The sequence below is a fragment of the Muscardinus avellanarius genome (assembly GCF_963383645.1).
Source record: "Muscardinus avellanarius genome assembly, chromosome: 9".
In the NCBI taxonomy this organism is placed as follows: domain Eukaryota; kingdom Metazoa; phylum Chordata; class Mammalia; order Rodentia; family Gliridae; genus Muscardinus; species Muscardinus avellanarius.
In genome coordinates this window covers 22,378,716-22,402,048 of record NC_137795.1, presented here as the reverse complement: position 1 = coordinate 22,402,048, position 23,333 = coordinate 22,378,716, and the positions used below count along the sequence as shown (strand labels likewise).

The following is a 23,333-nucleotide window of genomic DNA, read 5'->3' as shown; positions in this document are numbered from 1 at the left end:
GTTCTTGAGTACGCAGATGTAGCTGTACTGGACTTGGTGAATTCACTGCTGCTGCCGCCGCCGGTGGCAATATGGCGCCTCTGCCATGCCCTCGGCCATGAGGCTGGCCTATTTTTTCTTCTCTGGTTTTGATTTCCACTCTGAATCCCTGCAGCGTGTGCTGAGCTCAGCCACTGGGAGCTTTAAATGCTGTCTGCGCCGAAAGATCCCGCCTGGCTGTTCCGCAGCGGCTCACCTGGCTTGCTGTAGCCGTCCGCTGAGTTCGCCGCTGCCGCCGGCAGTATGGCGCTGCTGCCGCGTCCTCGGGCGCGTGTGTCTCCTCTGTGGCCCTGAGCTCTGTTCTCAGTCCGCTTTCTCTCTGGAGCCTGGTGGTTTTTTTTGTTTTTCTGGTGATGGTGTTTTCTGGCTATGAAAGGCGCTCTTTTTGTGGTAATGGAGATTGGTTGTTAGCGGGACTCTTAAGCCCCGCTTTTCTCGGTCGCCATCTTCCCGGAAGTCCTCCTATATCTTATCTTTTAGAAAGCAAACTTTTTTTGTATTAAGGAATGAACCCAGGGGCACTTTACCCCAAGCTACACCCCCATCTCTTTTTATTTTTAATTGTGAGATGGGATCTCACTCAGTTGCCCAGGCTGGCCTCAAGCGTGCAACTCCCTTGCCCCAGCCTCCCAAGTCATTGGAATCATAGGCGTTTACCACCAAGTGCCCAGCTAGGTGAAATCTGGCCATGTAGCTCTAATGAATAATTTTGCTATTTCACTTTTTTAATCTTTAAACTTAGTACACAACACAAATCATAGAAGTATTCTTATGTTTGTTTAAAATATTTTTTGGAGTTTTCCATATTTGTGAGCCTTTTGGATACTCTTGTGTTATTATTATTTTTTTAAAGTTCCAGTTGTATTGGCTTATTAACCCTATTACTTTTCCCATGCTTGTCCCATAAATATTACTCTTCCCTGGATGGTCTCCAACCATGTTTATTATTGTGCTTTTTCTGACAGGTTTTTCTCTAGTCCTTTGGCTCCCTGTAACGCAGACATTGCCTTTGAATCGTTGTAATGGTTTTCTCTCTTTGTATATTGCTGATAGTGCTTATTCAAATTAATATAAATCTATGGCCTTCCCAGATTTGGTCATTCACCTTGGAATGTATGTTTATGACATACAGTATACCCATTCCCCACACTTAATAGGTTAGAACTCTGGATGAAAATATTTTCCTCTATAACCTCCTCATTCTGTTTAATCTTCTATTGTCAGTTCTACCTTATCCATACCAACTGTGCCTCTCACCTTTCCTTCTAATACCATTGCCTTAACTCTTGCCTGAACCTTGCAAAGGCCTTCTGATAGATTTAGGAGCAGCTCTAGCTACAGTTCCTTGTTTTAAATACAAATCTGGGCTCTCACCTCCCTGCTAGTGTTGCTTCCCTCCGGCCCATAGAACCAAAATGGAATTCTCTCACTTTCAGGACTCAACCTCCCTTCCTTTCCGGTCTCTCTCCTATCAGTGGCCTTCATCTTACATCTCCAGGCCTCTCTGCACACAGCTGCTCATGGCTGCATGCCTTTGTGCACCTTGCTCCTTTACCAGATGCCTTTCCCGTTCTCTCTTTGCCTAATAAATCCAGGGCTTTAGTATGCAAAACTCTCCTGTGGGCTGGGGGTATGGCTCAGTGATAGAGTGCTTGCCTACATGCACAGGGCCCCAGGTTAGACTTCCAGCAATATGTACTCTTTCTAATTTCAGAAGACAGTTGTGAGTCAGATGAGTTGGTATTATAATCTCAAAATAAAAAATCAAATAAAATAGCACTAGGAGTATAGGTCAGAGGTAGAATGCCAGAGAACTCCATTGTCTTACATTTATAAAGTAAAAACATGAGTTTTCTGCATAATTGTAACAGTTTTGGTTTGCCTTTTAAAGAATTTCTTTTTCCTTTTTCTTCACCAGGCTATTAGTCCTTATTTGCCAAGAGGAGATCCAGTTCTGAAACCACTCATCTATGAAATGATCTTACATGAATTTTTGGAAAGTGATTATGAGGTATGGCACTCTAACATGGTCATATTTCTTACTGTCAATGGGAATGTTGAGAAATCTGAGAATTTTATCTCCTTATTATATTTCTAATACATGAGTCAACTCTTAAAATTGTTTTAAATCTATATCATCAAATTTTTTTATTGATTCATATATCTGGGAAACTTTTGACTGAGGTTGAAAAAAAATATAAATATGACTTAAGCTTCAAACTTGGAGATATTTTCTATTTTCTTTTGAATATTTTAGGATATCTACCTGGTCAGTACTATTGAGAATTATAATTTTTATGGTCATAAGCTCTTATAAACAATTCATATTTTGGCTTCCATTATAGAATTCTCAATTTAATGTTTAATTTTGAATTACATTGTCACATACTGGAACAAGTAGCAATGTTCCATAATAAGTCTTTATCACATTTTACATGAAGGAAAACTTTGTGCTGCAAACAGCACTAAAGATCAGATTAAGAAAACAAATTGTGCTTGTCTGGAATATTGACTTCTCAATTTTCTTTCTAAAAATACATAAAGTAATACCATTTTCTTTGAAGTTATGGAGTTTCTAGTCATAGCATATAGCTTTGCCTATCAGTTCATAACCTAGCAGTTGTTTTAAATAGTTAGATTTTAGCCAAGTATAATGGCACATCCCTGCACTGTACTTGGGAAGCTGCAGGGTTAAAGCCAGACTCAGCAACTTAGTGAGACCTTGTTTCCAAATAAAAAATAAACTAGGGCTGGGGATGTAGCTCCGGGAAAGGATGTCTCTGGGTTTAATCCCAGCACCACAGCAAATAAATAATAAATTAAATAAATAAATCTATTTGTTTCATAATATTAATCACTAGTATTAATTGTGTATCAGCATGTTAAATGTGGGACAGTTCTGCGGCATTTCATTTAATGGGTACTTCTGAGCCTGCTGCTCTGTAATGGACACTGAGGTGTCCGACGCCTTTGCTCATTCTATCTAACAGCTCTCTGCTGGCCGTGTCCTCCAGTTAGTCATTATGACCACAAGGTTGACATAATCAGCATTTCTTAGGTAGCACATTTATTTGAGGGTGCATGAAACTATTTGCAGGGAGAAGCCTAACATGAAATGTAATAAGTGATTATTCTCATTTATGCTCGGGTCACCATGCTTTTATCACACACTTTAGTCATTTTGTCTTATTTTCTCTTATATTGAAAATCGGTAGTATTGTGAAGCTGTTACATGGAGAGAAAAGAGAAAATGGAGCTAACCTTTCTTCTCTGCCTAGACAATATTATTCCTGGTCTTGGATTTCTGACAGCTGCCAGTATTGGGGAGAAAATCTCTACAAACTCTTTTATACATTGAAAAGAGTCTTAAGAAGATAAAAGCATAGTCCAGAGTGTCATTTTGGCTCAAGAATATCTTATGTTCTGATTGAATCCCCTCCCCTAAGTCTCTGAAGTCAAATTGTAGTCATGCTACTATGTAGGAAGTTTACAGTTTAAGTGAGAAATGTGTCCTCTGTTGTTCTGGTACCTTGCCATCCTTCCTAAGGATTACTCTAGTCAAAATTGAATGATACGTTAGTGGAAACTATATTTCTGATTCTTTGTAATTTTTCTCCTCAACAAATCCTTTTTTGTTGTTGTTTTTGGTACTGAGGATGGAACCCAGGGCCATTTTACCTCCAAGCTCTACCTCAAGCCCTATTGTTTTAGTCTCTTTATTTTTGAAACAGGGCCTCACTGAGTTGCAAAGGGCCTCACTAAGCAGCTGAGGCTGTCCGTGAACTGCATGCAATTCTTCGGTCTCAGCCTCCCAAATGCCAGGATTACAAGGGTGCGCCACCATGTCCGGCTTCTATTTTACTTCTAAATAATATTTAAGTAAGTTTAGAGTAGTTCATTGGATCAAATAGTGGAGTTATTTAATATCAAGTTTTTTAGCAAACAAAATGGACAGTTTTACTTTTCTCTTTTTGTCTTTTGAGGATATCTAATTTTTCTTTCCCAAAGGTTGTCAAGGATCAGAAAGTAAACTCTCCCACCTTGCTTTGAGTTATAAACATGAGAGCTCATGATGGGAGTGATGAGGGCAATGCTGTATATGCTACTGGCTAAGAACCAGTTGTGGGAGGGACATAGTTTCAAACCAAGAGATCTGGAGTTTCTATCTAAACAACAAAATTTGAGATACAAAAAGCCAGGGTAAGAGCTCGGGGATATGACTTGACCTGCAGCATAAACCCAGGTTAGGAGTCAGAGTGGAACAAGGGCAAAGATGGTAACTTGTTAAATGTACATGCCAGGTGGCTTTATTGTGGGAGCCTCTGCCCTGAGCAGATCATGTCCCATTGCACTTGCTGTGCAGCACACAGCTGCATGCCCAGACTTAAAGTAGGTGGAGCTCACTGTACAGTAGTTTTCCATGCTTCCTTTGCCATGCCGAAACCCACAATTTATTAATGAAAAGTTTTATTGACTATGCTGAAGCCCATAGAATATTAATGAAAAGTTTATCGACCAAAGGATTAATCATGAAATCACTGTCTGTTACACAAATACTTTTAAGTAATGTTTAAATTATTTGGATTATTATCCTGCTTCTGTGTTGGAAAAACTGTTTCCCTAGTGGGGTGGTAGCACACACTTGTAATCCAAGTAATCGGGAGGCTGAGACAGGAGGATTCAGGCTCATGGCCAACATCACCTACTTTGCAACTTAGTGAGACCCTATTTCAAAATAAAGAATTAAAAAAAAAAATTGGACTGGGGAGTATAGCTCAGAGGTAGAATGCCTCTGGGTTGAATCCCCAGCACCACAAAAAAAAAAAAAAAAAAAAAAAAAAAATTTCCCACTGCTATAATGCCATGATCCTCACAGAAGGTTTTTATGACCCAAAGAGCTATGGGGTTTTCCCCACTGCAAGTAGGCAGTCAGCTCTGCAGCAGATACCAGCTAGTGTCCTCTAATCGAGTACAGTTCTGATACTGCCCCCGATGGAACATGTAATCCCACAGGTTAAGATCTCAGGCCCCAAGACTGCCTCCTGTCCCCCTGCTTTGCCAGTTGCAAGCTCCCTATTATTTTATTTATACTTCTAACCTACCAGCTGTATATTGGGGTGTCCATAACTCCCTCCTTAGGTTTGATTAATTTACTCTAGTGGCTCAAGAAACTCAGACAAACACATTTACCCTTTTATTATAAAGGTTATTACCAAGGATATGGATAGCGATGCAAGGTGTGAGGTGTGTAGGAGGGGACATAGAGTTTTCATGCCTTTTCCACGAGTGCCACTCTCTAGGGATTTCCTATTTAGTTGTCCAGAAGCTCCCTGAACCCTATGATTTTGAGTGTTTATGGAGTCTTTATTGCATAGGTGTGATTACAAATAGACTGAGTGGGAAGACACAGCAAGGCCTGCCTATTCAATTCTTGAGCATTTCTACCCCAAGAATGTGGAACAGAACTCCTCTAGAATGAGGAGGGTCTTACAACCTATCTAAATTTCCATGGCCTGCCTCGAGGAAGGGTAAATGAGCTAGGAACCATGGACCAAAACCAAATCACAATATTACATCTATCTAAATGGTGTTTTGTTTTCTCATCTCTTCTCTTTGACTAGGGTTTTGCCACACTGATCCGCGAATGGCCTGGAGATCTGTATAATAATTCAGTGATAGTCCAAGCAGTTCGAGATCATCTGAAGAAAGACAGTCAGAACAAGACTTTGCTTAAAACCCTAGCAGAATTGTGAGTATATTTTAGTACTTTTTTGTTGTTGTTGTTTTGCCAATCTATCTACATTGAAATGTCTTTCATGCTTTAGATTTCAAACTCCAAACGGGGACGATGCTTTTTTATACCGTTTTTCTATATTCACCTTTTTTTTTTTTTTTTTTTTTTTTTTTTTTTTTTGGTGGTACTGGGGTTCCTGGAAGCCCTTCTACCTCCGGGCTACACTCCCAGACCTATTTTTACATTTTCATTTTGGAAACAGGGTTTCCTAAGCCAGCGCGCGCGGCTGGCTTTGAACCTGCGCGATCCTCCTGTCTCTGCCTCCCAAGTGCGGGGATTACAAGCGTGCGCCACCACGCCCGGCTATATTCACCTTTGTTTAAAAAAAACCTTTCATAAATCTCAAATGATCAGCTAGAAGGTCAGGACTGTGTGTTAAACTGTGCCATTGTAGTGCAGTCTGTTTCCCAGGGTAGAGGAGCCCCATGCTACAGCACTCTCAGGCAGTAGTTAGCAGAGAGAAGTCTGCAGGTGTTAGACTCCTCAAGTAAAGTGGTTTCTCAGTGCACCAGGCTCTGGATTCTGTTATCCTTGGATCTTCCAATCATTTAATCTCTCACATATCAGACTTCATGTTTATAAAATCACAGGTAACAATTCCCCATGGGATAATTTTGAGCTTTAAATGAGATGTTATAATAGAGGACTAAGAACACTCCTGGACACTGAATCAAGGCTCAGCTAATGGAACTTTATTCATATTAATTGGGCACTTTCCTCTGGCTTCATGCCAGATGCCTATGCTACAAGGATAAGATGCAGCCCCAAGGTGCCTCAGTCCACGGAAATAAATAGCATAGTGCAGGTCTGTTTAAGAAGATGGCTCCCGGAGGCTTCAGCCCCTCCTTGCCGTCCTGCCACCTCAGACCTCCCCTCTCCCATCCTCTTGCTTCTTTTTACTTTGACCAAGAAAGGTGTGGCAGAATGGAGAAGATTTCAGAACTATATATTAGACTTTCCACAGAGGAAGTTGTGTTGATGGTATTCTGAGTTAGAACATCAATCATTTTTTCTTGGAAACATTGTTTGTGATGCCCCTTGGATTCTGTAGCACTGTTAATAATGAACTGACAGGATAATTTCTGTTGAGTTGGCTTTCAGGAGCTGGCTTAGGGACTTAATCAATGTGAAAAACATTGTTTCAGTGGAAAAACACATTTCAATTTTGTACAACCCCCTTACAGATAAGTTCTTAGAATATAACCCATTTGTCAGCTGAACATTGCTTGTAAGAATTTTAAATGATTTTTCTGTTTCTAAAATGAATTTGTCTTGAATTCTGGATCATAGCTTCATTGTCTGGTGTGTAGATTTATGTAAAATTTTGAGGCTGAATTTCCAGTAAAGAAAATTGTTACCTGAGTATTATACATTTTCTGAAATTCTTGTGAGTTGAAAGGTAAGAGTCTGAGAAAGAAGTATTTATTAGTAATATATTATTAAATCCAAAGGAATATTTTTCTTTCAAGATAGTTAACTTTCTCTCTGAACAGATTTTCAGTTTTTAATATTATAAAACAATCTCTTTGCCTGTATATTTTGATGAGAACAGTTGATGAATATTAATGTAAAATCTTTATATTACCAGGTATACCTATGACAAAAACTATGGGAATGCCTTGGAGATCTACTTAACATTGAGACATAAAGATGTTTTCCAGCTGATCCACAAGCATAATCTGTTTAGTTCTATCAAGGATAAAATAGTTTTATTAATGGATTTTGATTCAGAGGTAATATGCTTCCTGTTAGTACTTATAAACTATTTTTTTTCTTCCAAATGTTTATAATCATTTGACCTTATTCAAATTCTGGATTAGTGAATGAATCACATAGCTTAGTGGTGATTCACTTACCATGCTTAGAATACTCTGACCCTCACTAAATGTTATTTTAGTAGTTAGCAAATTGGGAATTGTTTCCTTCAGGTGATTATTCTAAAAGCAGTCATGAATTAATATGGAACTTTTAAAGATGTTTGTGTAAAGTAATTTCTTACTTAAGCAATTTGTATATTTCACAGAAACAAAGCAACTAGACAAGTACCAATCTGTGTCCCAGAATTAAAATTCAAGTGAATTTCTGTTAGATTCGCTTACTCATGTTTTATCCATTGGCCTTCCCACATCCAGCATGTGGGGTTTCCATTGTCTAGTGTTACTCAGTTTAAATTTGATTCATAAGGGGATCCAGTCTTCTTCACATATCACAGTGGTTCTTGTAAAGTGATATCATCAATATCTTTCATTTGTGTGTGTGTGTGTATGTGCATGTGTGTGTGTGTGTAAAAAGGAATGTAATTACATGTTTACATGTGCTGGTGATACAAATAACAAGATTCACAAAACAGTGATTTAATTTAGAAAATTAAAATTTTATAAATTCAAAATGTAGAATTCTAAAAGCTCCAGAAGGATTGGTACATTTTTAATTATGGTTTACTAAATTTAAGGATTTAATTTCCACAGACATAATCTTAATTTAGATAGGAGCTGGACATACCTCTTTTTTCAAAGCCCAGTTTTTATTCTGAGTGAAGTCTATAGGGACTACAGAGCTACATAGAATTATACATTTCCATCAAAGTTCAGGTAGAGGGGCACTGCTTCTCTGAGAGAGAACAATTAAGAGGATAAGATGCTATTTAAAAATTAATTACATTTTCTCCATATCCAGTCTTCTCTCATGCCTACCCCCTATGTGTCTTTAGAGCCTAATTTTGCATACATAGCTTTGAGAAAAGATGAATGAACGGAAACTAATTGCCGTTCAAGAGTTCAAACCACAGCTAAGGAATCATAGCATCTTCTAATTAGAAGAGATCTTAGGAATAATCTGTTCCAACACCCTCACATTTCAGAGAATAAAAGTAAAAATTGGAGCAGACAGCAAGGCAATAGCAGATTCAAGAACAGAAACCAGGTATTCTCTATGAGGCTCATTCTGGTGGGCTCTCTCCTCACTACCTTCTTCTTGTAAACTAACTTGTGTTTCATGCATGGTAATACTGGCAAAAATAAGTTATAAAAGCCAAAAATCTGTATATCATTATAGAATATCAGGTGTTTTACTCTATTTTGGGGTCTTACCCTTTGCTCCACATATGAACAGACCATATGTTGGTAGAATTTCATAGGAAGACTCAGTCAAGGTTTAGGTAGTCAGAAGAAAAGCTCATTTTTGTGATTCTTGTCATCAAATGCTTGGTCTCCATTGCTCCTGGGACTTACATGGGAACTTGTAAAGATAGGTGAGATGTCAAGGAGGCTAAACAGTGTAGTCAGGATGAGTTGTGTCTGGTAAGTTAAAACAGGCATTGGAGCAGTATGCAAAACACACAGGCCTCAGATGAGGCACATTTGAAAATGCACACCTCTTCGATATCATTTTACATCTGGGCCATTGTAAAGCTAAGTGCTTCTTAAGAATAGAAAGCAAGCCCTCACCTTTAACTGTGGTAGTGTAAGCACTACATTGTGTTTAATGTTCTCTTCTTATGTAGCAGATTTCAGTGACTATAGCTATCTTTTATATTTCAGAAAGCTGTTGACATGCTTTTGGATAATGAAGATAAAATCTCTGTGAGTGGCTTTTTCTATGTTTTTGTATGTAAGTTTTTCTATGTAAGTACATGTTCTTTTGGTAATAATTCAATACTGTAGACTGAGTCTATTAACTAAAGAGATTGATTTTGGCTCATGGTCCGGTCCAAGGTCCAGCAGCCACATTTGGTGATGGCTTCTTGCTGATGGAGTCCTGAGTTGGCACAGGGCATCATGTGGCAAGACACAGGGAGCACATGTGAGAGGCCAGCAGTGCCCTGGTGGGAGAGAGAAGCCAAGTGCAAGGGATGAAGCAAGGCAGCTGGGAGGGGCCGCTCTTGCTCTTTTATATCAACCCAAGAGGCAGCATTAGTCTTGGCCCAGTCACCTCCCACCAGAACACCACCTTTCAGGGTCATTATTGTGGAGAATCAAGCTTCAGCATGAGTTTGGTGGGCAGAGGTAGGAGGTTGGGGAGGCAAACCACATTCAAGCCATAGAAGTGTGTTACCAGATGAATGTCCCGAACCACGTTAGCTGTTAGGAAGAGGTGTTCAGCAGATACTTTTGCTGCTGTGTTTGTATTTTCATAACTGTGTTTGGGATTTTTTTTTCCCTAGATTAAAAAAGTAGTAGAAGAATTAGAAGACAGACCAGAGTTGCAGCACGTGGTGAGCATTGAAAATCTTCTTTATTCCTTTTGAATGAAGGGTGAGGCACAACACCTCTCAGTATTGATAAGAAAACTCCATGAACTCTTCATGGAAGTTAATATTCAACTTGGAGATCTGACCACAAATGATAATCTGAAATCATTAAAATATGGCATATGCTGTGACCCCAGTGCTAGGGATTAATTGCAGAACAGGCACTTGAACTTTGACTTAAAAATGATTAGTAATGTTTTTTAAAAGTTATATTCATTTTGGTGTCGCCTAGGAGTAAGCTTCTTCCATCTGTGGTTGCTGTTAAATATAACTATGTCATAAGTTACAGCAAAATCCTGGAGTGCACTGTAGAGACCAAGTTCTCCTGCCAAAAAAACACCACGCAACCATTCTCTGCCCAGAACTGCAGCATGGTCAAAGTGCATAGCCTCATTTCTCTTGTCCCTCTCTCTGACAACAGCTAATCTCACCTTTTTCATGTAATCTTGGTGATTTTGCTATTACGGCCTGTTTCTAGATTTCCTTGAGGGCTCCTTTAGTTCTACTCATTGTATTATCAAGGGAATAAAGCAGAAGTAGGTATTTTCTATGTCTTTTAAAACTTGTATTAGAAAAGGCTTTTGTGGCCATAGGGATTATACCAGTAGGGCTTTGGATATCAGATACAATGAGTGCAATGATGTATATGTCTTAGTTATTAAAACAGCGAATGCCAAACATATGCTGATTCATTTACAGTAACAGCTTCAGGGATAGACTGATGCTCTGGGTCTGTATTGATCAATTCTACCTGATCACAGCCACTTAAATTGTGAATGCCCTTTGGCATGAATGGTGTGATTGAGTCTTCCTGCCTCCGGTAGATTTGGGGATTTTTGTGTACATTTAGCTAAACCTTAAACATTGATTTCTCAGTACTGTATTGGTAGACTTAACCTTGCCTATGAGTAAACAGCAAATTATTCACTTTCTTTGAAGTTCACTATTTATTTATTTATTTATTTATTTATTTATTTATTTATTTATTTGGTGGTACTGGGGTTCCTAGAAACCCTTCTACATCCAGGCTACACTCCCAGACCTATTTTTATACTTTTTTATTTGGAAACAGGGTCTCTTAAGCCAGCCCACGTGGCTGACTTCAAACCCGCACGATCCTCCTGTCTCCACCTCCCAAGTGCGGGGATTACAAGCGTGGGCCACCATGCCCGGCTTCACTAGCTTTTTATACAGCTAGGGTAAGGAATCAGTTTTGAAAATTGGTTCAGAAGACTACATGTACTCTTTTTTATTTTTAACTTTTTATTTTGTTTTTTGATGTCACCAATATATGCAGCATTTCATTGCAAACATACATAGATCTCAGTAAGACTCAAAAAAGAGAGATGCCAGATGTATGAGAATTAATTAGGTCCTACTACTGGGGTTTTTAAGAACATATTCTTGTCTCATGACTTTTACATAAAAGAAGAAAATTTTCGTCATATTAACAACTACTATTGTTAACATTTCTATAGTCCTTAGCCTATGCCAGGTATGGTTCTGAGTCACTTAATCCTCACAACCCAATGAGATCTTTTGCAGTTTAAGAAACTGAGTTACCCAAGGTCACATGGTTGCCAGTGTTAGAGCCAGATCATACAGGAACCTTCTAGAAAGTGATCTTCTTGTTCCCTAAGAGGCATTCTCCTTCTCACTCCTCCATCATCTAGAGATTTTTCCTAGACTGCTTCTCTCTTACCTTGCCAGCAGAGTTATACTTGAAAGTAGCAATGTTGACCAGGATTTGTATTTTTCTTATTTTAATACCCATGGCTTATCTTTGTTCCATTTAGTATTTGCACAAGCTCTTCAAGAGAGACCATCATAAGGGACAGCGCTACCACGAGAAACAGATCAGTCTTTACGCTGAATATGATCGACCAAACTTACTTCCCTTTCTCCGAGATAGTACCCATTGCCCACTTGAAAAGGTAAGGCACAGACTCCCCACTTGTACACTGCAGGCTGTCACTGTTGCTATGCCATTTGTCCTTGCCTTCTTACATGTGTCTCCATACATCCCTCCCGGTGCAAGGGGAAGACCTTTGCTCACAGAGCTGGTGTTGCTGGGCTGCTCTGATAAGACTGGAGGTCCTTTTAGGTTCAGTTTTGGGGAGGAGCTGAAGCCAATGCCTGCTTGTGGCAGGCTCAATTAGAATATTTAATCCAGAGTCCAAGACTCAACCATCAAGATGAAGTGATGTGAAGAGCCAGAGCATTTCCCTGGATGAGATTGGCTCCTCACAGTCAGAGTCCAGGAGGGAAACAGGTGGTCCGAAGTCAGGAGTCAGGCTTGATGAAGCAAAGCTGATAGCTCAGGCTCTGCTCTAAGCATTCACCTCTGTTTCTACATTTCTCTTACACACAATGCTCATCTGTTTGCTAATATGTCTTTTCAACTCACCTATAAATTCTTCAAAGGTAGAAGTTTGTCTTATTAAGAATCAAGTCAGTAATCCACATTTTTAGAAGTCTTTGATAGACTTCACTGTTGTAGGTTGCTGGAACTTCTTCACTAGAGGATATTTCTTTGTCAGGATTCATTGTGGGAAACCTGTATATTTGTAAAAACATATTATGCTACCTTTTTCAGATACCCAAAGCTGTCTCAAAGGAGACATTTAAGACGGATCTCATTCCTTTTACCTTAGAAATAAGAATTATGTGTACCATCTTTTGTTACCTTAAACACTGTTTTCATTTATGTTCACTTGTAAAATGAAAAAAATGACTGTATTTGCCATTTCACAATTAATAGAGTAGGTTTTCCAATGAAAGGGGCTCTCAGTATGCTAATAGTAAAGGTTATGAAATGTGGGCAACTTGCCTCGTCTGAAGAGACCCATACTTACTACTAACTGTAAAGTTAGGAGCCAGGTGTGGCTGTCTCACACTGTAATCCCAGTTCTTGAGAGACTGAGACAGGAGGATCTCAGTTCACATTCAGCCTCAACTACTTAGTGAGACCTTTTGCAACTTAGACCCTATTTCAAAATTAAGAATAAAAAATAGATCTGGGGGTATAGCTGGGAAGTAAGAGTGCCCCCTGGGGTCCATCCCCAGTACCGTAAAATAAAAATAAAATAATAAAGTTAGGAACTTAACTCTAACCCTTCTCCCCCAAGAAGCATACCTCAGAAGAGTTTTTGCTTTCTCACTTCGCTGGTATCAGGTAATCATCGAGAGGGCAACTGATTGCAAATTGGCAACTGGTTGAAATCTGAAGAACCCATGCTACTTTATTTTGAATTAGTTGAAATACTAAACTCTCTAGATACCCTGTTAGCACATCAGAAGCTCTTTAGGGATATTTATCCAGGACCAGAGTTGCAGAACTTAAAATTGCCACAACCCTTAAATTCAAAAATTAATCCCATGTTTCTAATGCCATTGTTTATTCTAAAGAACATACAAAGTGTGTAGAAATTTATAATATCTATGACAATTAAAAAAGACAAAAATTCTTTATATTTCTTTTTTTTTTTTTTTTGCAGTACTAGGGATGGAACTAAGGGGCATTCTACCTCTGAGCAACACCCCAGCCCTATATCTTATTCTTAATTTTGAAACAGGGTCTCACTGAGTTGCAAAGAGCCTCACTAAGTAGTAGCTGAGGCTGTCTGCAAATCTCAATCCTCCTGTTTCAGCTTCCCAAATGCTTGGATTACAAGCATGCATCACAATACCCGGCTCTATATTTCTTCTTTGCTTTATAATATGTGCTGTGCTTCCAGCTACTCTGTGGTACTTAATCTCTACAAAAATGCAGTTGGATAGATAGAATTGTTCTATGCATAACATGTTACATCTCAGGGAGCTGAAAGAAACAGTCCAAAGCCTGCAGCAATGAGATTGAGGTCAAGGCTTGGAGCCTGAGTCTCATATTCTTTCCACTGTGGTGAAGAATCATCCTTCAGGCTTAAAATGTTAATTAAAATAATAACCACTAAGATTTTCAGGCAAGCATCATGAAAAATACAAGTTTTTAACTGCTAAACTGCCCTTCTATAATTTTTTATGTGGTCATCAGGTACCAGTGTTCTCATTTTGCAAATCTGATTTGATTATGCCTAAGAGTAGTTAAATGAAAAACATGAGCTCTATAACATTGTCAAGTTTATGATTCCTCTCATATCTAATAATCACTCACAAGGTGGCAGTGTTTATGAACTTGGAGGAATAGGCCAAGTAATGCCAAGTTCACCGTTAAAGAGAAAATGTATAAAAGATGACAGAGTCGGGTGTATTCATTTCAAGTCACCCCTCTATGCCTGTCTCGTATGGAGCTGTATTTCTATTTTCTGTATTCCTATCTTTCTAATAAACTTCTTTAAATCTTAAAAAAAAAAAATGACAGAGTCAAGGGTAGGTAGGAGTCATTAATTTTCAGTTGATGAGGTTTCTAATATTACTCTCAATTTCTAACTCTATTTTATCCTAAGTCAGTAAAGGAGAATTAAAATACTGCTCTTCCATAATATTTTTACTCATTTTTTTGTCATTATGGTGCCTTTTCAGAATTATTTTTACACCTACTCTTTTTTTTCAATGTGCATGGCTCTGTGTCTGCTGGAAAAAGTAAACATCTTATGTTGCCTACTTTGTCCTCTAGAGGGAGCATTATGGTCCAGGAACATTCAGGAATTTAAGGAAATGTAGGTTTTAGTCATGTTTGTATCAATAATAGAAAAATTCTATGTACGAGAAATAATCTTTCTTCCTTTACTTAAAATTTTTAGAGTTTAAAATGTCATTTGTGAGGATTACCTAGTCACTAAACATTTGATAATTTATAAAATTCACATTTCAGAAACTCAGGTTATCTTTGAACTTGATACATATCTTGAAGTCTCATCCATTTTTAACTTTAGCTTGCCTTCAATTATTTCCATGAATTTTCATTTTTGATGATATATAGAATTTATGGCATTGTTATTCCATAGAATTTTCTGTAGGGATGGAAATGTTAAGTGATCTACCGTGTCTGATATGGTAGCAAATAGCCACACATCACTCTTGAATATCTGAACTATAATTAGTGCCGCTGAGGACCAGAATTTAAATTTAACTTGACTTTAATCAATTTACATTTACACTTGATCTTAGTCAAAAGGCCAAGAAGCAATCAGTTTACATTTAAATAGCCACACAGAACAAGTGGCTACTGCCTTGGACCACTCAGGGAGGCTTCAAAATGCACACTGCTCTTTTGGTTTGTGACAAGCACGTCCACAAGCACCTCAGGTGCCCAGGAAAAGGGGAATGGTTCTGTTTGACACTTGGAGTGGTACTTTTAACACTCAAGTGAATTTCCAAGTATAAATGAATACCTTTTTGTAATAAACCATTTTTAGGCAGAATATTCATAATCATTCGGTCTGTCTTTTTCTATACATTCTACCTATCCAGGTGTAGTACATGTTGTTTATTAGGCAGTGAAATAGTCACAGTCGTCAAACTACAAAACATATACTGTACATCTGTCTTCAGCCGCAGCACAGTCTGGTTATTACGTTAGTTTCTCAGTGGCTTTTTGTTAAATAGCCCTGGTTCTATGAGTTCAGGTTTGTTGGTTGTTAATCCCTTCTATTTAACTTTATACCTCTTTATCTGTGTCCGCAGTGAAGAGTTGGTAAGAAAATCCCTTTGTTTATAATGCTGACTTGTGAGATAGTAGAAGGCTAAGTAAAACATGTGCTTAACCAAAGCAAATGAGTACTTTCTGTGTGTTAGCTTCCATTACATTCAGCTGTGAGTGATAAAAATTCCAAAATAATTGTGGCTTAAGCAGAGTAGCAGTTTAGTATTCTGTCACATGGAGTCCTAGTTAGAGGTAGGGGAATTATGGCATGCCATGGGTTCTAAGAGCAGGGCTCTTTTCTCTTGCTCCTTCACTTTGTACAACCTAAGTCTCATGATGTCAGGTGCTGCTATCCTTGATTCACAAAGCAGATTGGATGCAAGGACGGCAAATGGAGAAGCCAGGGGTTACATACCTGCTCCAAGGGAAAGTTCCCAGAAGGTGCCATTCTGTTTCTTCAACTCCAGGGACATCATCATATGGTTGCCCTCCCATTAGAGAGGCTGGGAGATGCTTTAGTTTGGTTTGGGGTCTTAAGGGTTTTTAAAGTGTGGTCAGTCACACACACATCTAAAGTCTTATTACTGTGAAAGAAATGGGAGAAAGATACTAGAAGACAACTAGCTATCTTGGCCACCTGATGTTGAAAGGAATCTTGTGCATTTCCTTTATGTATTTTTAGTTACGCGTTTTTTCCACATGACCTTCAATTATTCTCATCTCTTACTTAAATGGTGTGTGTACCTTAAAATGCTACCCTGATTTCACTGCATTTCTTCAATAAGATGCTGCTGCTTTTTCCTCTTCTGTTTTCCTTTTTTTTTTTTTTTTTTTTTTTTTTTTTGCTACATTGATCTTTTTATCTCTATGATCAGTTTTTTTTTCTGCCCCTTAGCTGGTTTAAAATATATCTCCTACAAAAGCCGGGCGTGGTGGCGCACACTTGTAATACACACACTTGGGAGGCGGAGACAGGAGGATTGCGCAGGTTCAAAGCCAGCCGCGCTGGCTTAAGAGACCCTGTTTCAAAAATATAAAATAGGTCTGGGAGTGTAGCCCAGAAGTAGAAGGGCTTCCAGGAACCCCAGGACCACCAAAAAAAATTATATAAATATATATATATATCACCTATGCCGGGCATGGTGGTGCACGCTTGTAATCCCCGTGCTTGGGAGACAGAGACAGGAGACAGGAGGATCACGTAGGTTCGAAGCCAGCCTTGCTGGCTTAAGAGACCCTGTTTCAAAAAAAAAAAAAAAAAAAAAAAAAAAAAAATATATATATATATATATATATATATATATATATATATATGTCTGGGAGTGTAGCTCAGAGGTAGAAGGGTTCCATCCTCAGTACCACACACACACACACACACACACACACACACACACACACACAAACGCCTACAGAAAATTTTTAAGTCAAAAATCAAAATATCAAAACTAGTTCCTGCTGTTATTTCCCAAGAAAGATCACTGAACAGAAAGAGCTAATTAACTTGAGCTGTTCTTTTTATCTCTTGAATTCTGTTTACAAAATAACCTTAGCTTTTTTTTCTTTAATGACTACTCTTAATACGTAACCCAGTAAACTTGCTCCTTAAGCCTTTACTGCCTGCTCATTTTTCTAAAATATATATTGCATACGTGCTATGGCCAGGCCTTGTGCAAAGCCAAGAGTGCGTGTGGTCCCGGCAGAGGAAAGTTAAATAAGCAAGTTGATTGAGCTGGTGATGGAAGGCACTGTGAAGCTGTGCACAGAGGGTACGGCTGAAGGAAATGCCTAGAATCTGGCCTGATGTGGATCCATGAGAAGATTTGTCTGAAGTTCTTGCTAGGGTGGAGAGTGGGGGAAGAGGGAAACATTTCAGGCAGAGGAACACATTGGAGAGATGAGCAGGAGACGAGGCTGCTCTAGAAGGCCAGGCACGGCTTCTGATGCCTTAGGACACGACAATGACTCTTGGATTGGAGCATGAGCGAACAGTGTAAGGGGTGAGCAGGGGGCTGTCAGGTAGGGATTTCCTGTGGAACTGCATCTGATTTAGACGCCGCCTTTTCTCTGCACTTTCACGAAATGACTGAATGCAGCTTCGCACGGTGCCTGCCCATGGAATGACGTGTGCTCAGGGCTCTGTCACCCCTGTACTCTGAGCTCCCATGGGTGTAGTCATGCTGCCTCAGTCCTACTAAACCTCCTCCTCTTTCCTTTCCTCTCATGTGTAATGGTTAACACTTTCATTATTGTCACCTCTACATCTCCATCCAACTTGGCCTTCTAGCACCCAGCACAGAGTATAGAAAGTGTTGTGATAAGAATTACTTATCGTCATAGCGTGTCTTCTAGACTGCAAAGGTGCTGATATCTGTGTCGTTCCTCATTTCTTTGCTCAGTCTCCCCCTTTTTGATACTTTTTGATTATTTTTCTCTCTCTTTTGACAGATTATTGAACAGAATTCTATTTTAAACCCATGATCTGGCAATAAATGCATGCACTGGTTCACTTAGGCAACAAGTGTTTGGTGGCATATGGTATGCTCAAAACCAGGAAGATGTTAACAGTGAAAAACAGCACTTTCATGGGGCTTACATTCTAGTAGAAGAAAACAGTTTAATGATGACAATAGATTTGGGAATCTCTGCTATAAAGAAACCTAAAGTAGCATAAAGAGAGAAAACTTAGAAAAGGTGCTTTCTTACAACATTCTGTTTTCTGCCTTTGCTCACAGAATGTTCTAAGTTGCTTCAAACAGGTTATCGGTTAAATCGTGTAGGGTTCAATAACTCTGAGAGGTGAATGAGTACAAGACCCAGAGAGATTTGTGTTTTGTTTGCTTGATTTGTTTTGTTGTTAAAGGAAAGCAATGGAAAAATTATTACATGCTTGTAAATTGAAATGACTATTCGTTGTTATTCTTGTTTGGAGCTCATTGTGATATTCTTACTCTGCTTTAATTGAAGGCTCTTGAGATCTGTCAGCAGAGAAATTTCGTAGAAGAGACAGTTTATCTTCTGAGTAAGTAACTTTAATTTTGGTTCCCATAAACAGCCTGATGAGGTGGAAACCTGATGTAAATTGAGTAAAAATAGATGTAAATTTCATAATGATGTAATAAAAGTTCAGGCCTATTTTGTATAGTAATTTACTACATAAAATAAGAGATTTCAGAGCACAGTAGAAAAACAAAAAGTTGTTCAATAAATACTGCTTAAAGAATGTAATACTAGCTGAGCATGGTGACATACATCTGTAATCCCAAATCTCTATACTTGGAGAGCCTGAGACAGGAAGATCACAGGTTCATGGCCAACCTCAGCAACTTATTGAGACCTATACAACTTAGTAAGATTCTGTTTCAAAATAAAAAATAAAATAAAATAGGGCCAGGGTATTGCTCAGAGATAGAATACCCTGAGTTCAATCCCTGGTACTACCACCATAAATACCATAAATAAATAAATAATAAATAAATAAATAAATAAAACTACTAATGTATAATAAAAGCAATAAGATCAAGTAAAATTGTATCATACCTCACAACAGAGTAAAATTGTAGAGGGGTTGATAGTTTTACTTTTTATTATAGTAGCTTATATTACTAGGAAATAATCTTCATTTTCAAACTCACACCCTAAATATATAGAGGAAATACAGCTGAATATGTTGTTTTGGCCGCATGTGGAGGGGCACACTTGTAATCCCAGGATTTGGGAGACTGAAACAGGGGGATCCAGGTTTGCCACCACCCGCAGATACTTTTTTTTTTTTTTTTTTTTTTTTTTTGGTGGTACTGGTGGTGGAACCCAGAGGCTTTCTACCTCTGGGCTATACTCCCAGACCTTTTTCTTTTATATATTTTATTTGGAAACAGGGTCTCACTAAGTTGTTGAGAGCCTCACTAAGCAGCTGAGGCTGGCTTCGAACCCGTGCGATCCTCCTGTCTCAGCCTCCCAAGCACGGGGATTACAAGCGTGCGCCACCACGCCCGGCTCACCCACAGATACTTAGTGAGGTCCTCTGCCACTTAGTAAGAACCTGTTTCAAAATAAAGAATAAAAAAATAGGGCTGGGAGTGTAGCTCAGAGGTAAAAAAAAAAAATAAAATGAATCTGGAGTTTTGGAGTGAGAGAACTTTTTAATAAACTGTAGCTGTTAGCTATCCCTAGTCTTCTGGCTCCTGTCTCCACAGGTGTTGTAGTTTTTTAATGCGTACTAAGACACAGCACTTTTTTTTTTTTTTTGCAGTATTGGAGAAGGAAGCCAGGGGTATTCTACCTTCAAGCTACTCCTCCAGCCCAATTTTATATTCCTTAGGGTCTCACTGAGTTGCGGAGGGCCTCACTAAGTAGCTGAGGCTGTCCATAAATCTCAATCCTCCTGTCTCAGCCTCCCAAATGCTGGGATTACAAGCCTGTACCACCACACCCACCTAGACACAGTACTTTTTTTTCTTTCTACCAAGGATGGAACCCAGGGACATTATATCTCTGAGCTACACCCCCAGCCCTATCTTTTCAGTCTTTTTTTTTTTTCTTAAGCAGAGTCTCATGCACCACCACACCACCTGTCTTTTCTTCTTCTTCTTCTTCTTTTTTTTTTTTTTTGCCTTAGCCTTTGTAAATTTTTTTTTTAATTTGTGCACTGTACTCATACATCTTATTGGAGTACAGGATGTTAGAGGTATATATGCACCTATCACTTTAGCCCTTACCAAATTCCCACCCGATTGTCTCCCCTTCCCTCCTCATGTGTGGCTTTGTGGTTGACATTGATATGTTTGTGAATGTGCATCATGTATTCTAGGAAACTTCCCTCTTCCCCTCCCATCATCCTCAGTCAGGCCTCCTTATTTGCTCATCTATAGTTTCTACTCCTACGTCTAGAGTTCCTCCTATGACCCTTTTTCTCCCTAGCTTCCACGTATTAGAGCTCCAATATTTTCCTTTTTTGTGTCTCACTTCTTCACCCCGCCTAGGCCGAATGGGCAATAGCCGAAGTGCCCTGAAGATGATAATGGAAGAATTGCACGATGTTGATAAGGCAATCGAGTTTGCTAAGGAGCAAGATGACGGAGAACTCTGGGAAGATCTGATCCTATATTCCATCGACAAACCACGTAAGCAGAGAAGCCATCTGAATTATAACTGTTTTCTCTTAATGTAGCCAGTTATGTCTAAAGTGAGAATTACCTCGGGATACATTGGGTCGAAAATGTGGTGAAATATCTACAACAAAAATAAGCCTGCTGTGTTGTAAGAATTTCTGATACTCCTCTGCAGAAAAGAACTGGAACCTCATCACTTTTATGAGCTGAGTATGGCAAAGAACATGTGGTGATACAGCTTATTAACTCTGTTCCCATGAGACATATTTTTTACCTACAGCACCAAATTGAATAAATGTCATATGGTTTGGATTGGGTGGGATTTTGTTTTGTTTTTAGTTTATATACAGCGAGCATTTATTGTGAAAGTAAATACCCCTTTATGGAAACATGTAACTGTTAATGGAGACTGACCATGGTTGGATGTTTGCATTGCAATATTTGTTGTCTTTTCTGCCCCATTTTATCAATGTAGCACCAGTTTATATTTAGTCCTCATCTCGATCATTTGTATTGGATCCCCTTCTGTTTTAGAAAGAAATAAACAAAAGTAGTCACCTACCAATAACCCAAGTCCTTTTTTAAAAATACAGAAATGATTAAGGAAAAAGCAGTGTGGTTTAAAGTCTCCCCTCTCTCCTTTTTTGTAATGGTTGGTTGGTTGGTTGGTTGGTTTAGTTTGGTGTGGGTAGGAAGATTTTATGTTCATGTATATACTTTAATCTGAAATTAATGACTTTATCTTTTGGAAATGCAAAGAATTTAACACGATAAAGTGGTAGTTTAAGATAGATTTATTTTTTTAATTTATTTTGGTAATGAGAATTGAACCCAGAGTCATCGTACCTCAGAGCTACACTCCTAGCCCTTATTTTATCTTATTTTATATTTTGAAATGGTGTATTGCTAGGTTACTGAGAATCTTATTAAGTTGCTGAGGCTGGTCTTGAACTGCAAACCTCTTGTTTCAGCCTCTCAAGTACTAGGATTACAGGCATGTGTCACCACATTAAGCTAGTTTAAGAATCTTGAAGAAAGCCCATTGTGGTGATGTATACCTGTAATCCCAGTATTTCTGAGGCTGAGACAGGAGGATTGCGTGCTGGCAGCCAGCCTCAGTTTAGCAAGGCCCTCAGCTTAAACAAATATATATATCTTAATGAGGCCAAATATTTTTTATAGAACACATCATAAACTTGGGGTCTGGCCTGGGTTTGACTTTTGGATAATTACTTGATAGGTTTGTGATCGAGGCAAATTAAACACCCCATTTCCCTTGTCTTTAAAATGGAAACCCATGACCACATAACATCCCAACCTTGCAAATATTGGAGGAAAATGCCTAATAATTGAGTCATAAGAAGTCCTCAGTAAATATTAGTTGCACCCCTTTGACAGTACAAACTGTTTGTAAAGTGTAAACAAAGGTATAACCAAACCATTTATCCAACTATTTTTGAACTGTTTTCATTTAGTTTCTCCTTTGTATTGAGGGAAATTCTTAAAATTTTAGAAGGTTAAAGCCGGGCGTGGTGGCGCATGCTTGTCTCTGCTTGGGAGGCAGAGACAGGAGGATCGCACAGGTTTGAAGCCAGCCACCCGCTCTGGCTTAGGAGACCCTGTTTCCAAATAAAAATTTAAAAATAGGTCTGGGAGTGTAGCCCGGAGGTAGAAGGGCTTCCAGGAACCCCAGTACCACCAAAAAAAAAAAAAAAATTTTAGAAGGTTAAACTTAAAAGAAGATCAGCCTTGAGAGTTTAGAAATTCAAATGGTTTTAACATTTACTTTGACAGAAATAGATTTTTTCAGTTACTTTTGATCTAAAGTTGCTGTGTGTGCAAATAGAATGCATTATAACATTACTTAAATGTTAATTATTTTATGTGATATTTCACAGCTTTTATCACTGGCTTGCTAAACAACATTGGCACACACGTTGACCCAATTCTTCTGATTCACCGTATTAAGGAGGGAATGGAGATACCCAGTCTGAGAGATTCCTTGGTTAAAATTCTTCAGGACTACAATTTGCAAGTAAGCATCCTTTCTTAGGCAAATGAGCGTGCCAAATGAGTTGATTCAGTTCTGGGTAAAAATTTCTAAGGTTTATATTTGATATTAATCAGATATTTTGCATTTGAAAGATACATTTTATTTAGACCCACATTGCTGAAAAACTGTTCAGATAGAGAAAGTAGAAACGTCACTACTTAGGAAAGCCATCTGACTAATGACCCCAAATCTTTTCATTCAAAAAGCACGTCTGCTTTTGTGGGGTAAATATAGCATGGCATTGAGGAAGTAAGAATAGTAACAATGGCTGTTAGATCAGGCTGCTCAGATATTTTTAGGGAGAATAAGTATTGTGTCCATTTGGAAGGAATAAAAATATTTTTCAATAATTTACTAATTTTCCTTTGAAGTCATTTAGTAATCTTTTACCTGAAACAATTTAAAATACAGGCTTCTATTTAACATGGCTGTTCATTAGAGTAGTAACGCCTCATTATCCCTGTTAATTCAGAATTCATGATAAGAAAAATGCAACCCATTATTTT

At 38.5% G+C, this 23,333-nt stretch overlaps 1 protein-coding gene across 3 annotated transcripts in view; it reads left to right on the top strand.

Annotated features, from left to right (window-relative positions):
* Positions 1-23,333, top strand: part of VPS41 (VPS41 subunit of HOPS complex) — a gene marked incomplete at both ends in the record, with an annotated part of 185,786 nt that overhangs the window by 153,040 nt on the left and 9,413 nt on the right. For all 3 annotated transcript variants that reach the window (XM_080701307.1, XM_080701308.1, XM_080701306.1), the window contains 9 exons: positions 1,958-2,050; positions 5,661-5,788; positions 7,422-7,566; positions 9,373-9,414; positions 9,996-10,046; positions 11,879-12,016; positions 18,631-18,685; positions 20,646-20,786; positions 22,673-22,809. In XM_080701307.1, the coding sequence (XP_080557433.1) occupies positions 1,958-2,050; positions 5,661-5,788; positions 7,422-7,566; positions 9,373-9,414; positions 9,996-10,046; positions 11,879-12,016; positions 18,631-18,685; positions 20,646-20,786; positions 22,673-22,809 (930 nt within the window). The remainder of the gene's footprint in view (positions 1-1,957; positions 2,051-5,660; positions 5,789-7,421; positions 7,567-9,372; positions 9,415-9,995; positions 10,047-11,878; positions 12,017-18,630; positions 18,686-20,645; positions 20,787-22,672; positions 22,810-23,333) is intronic.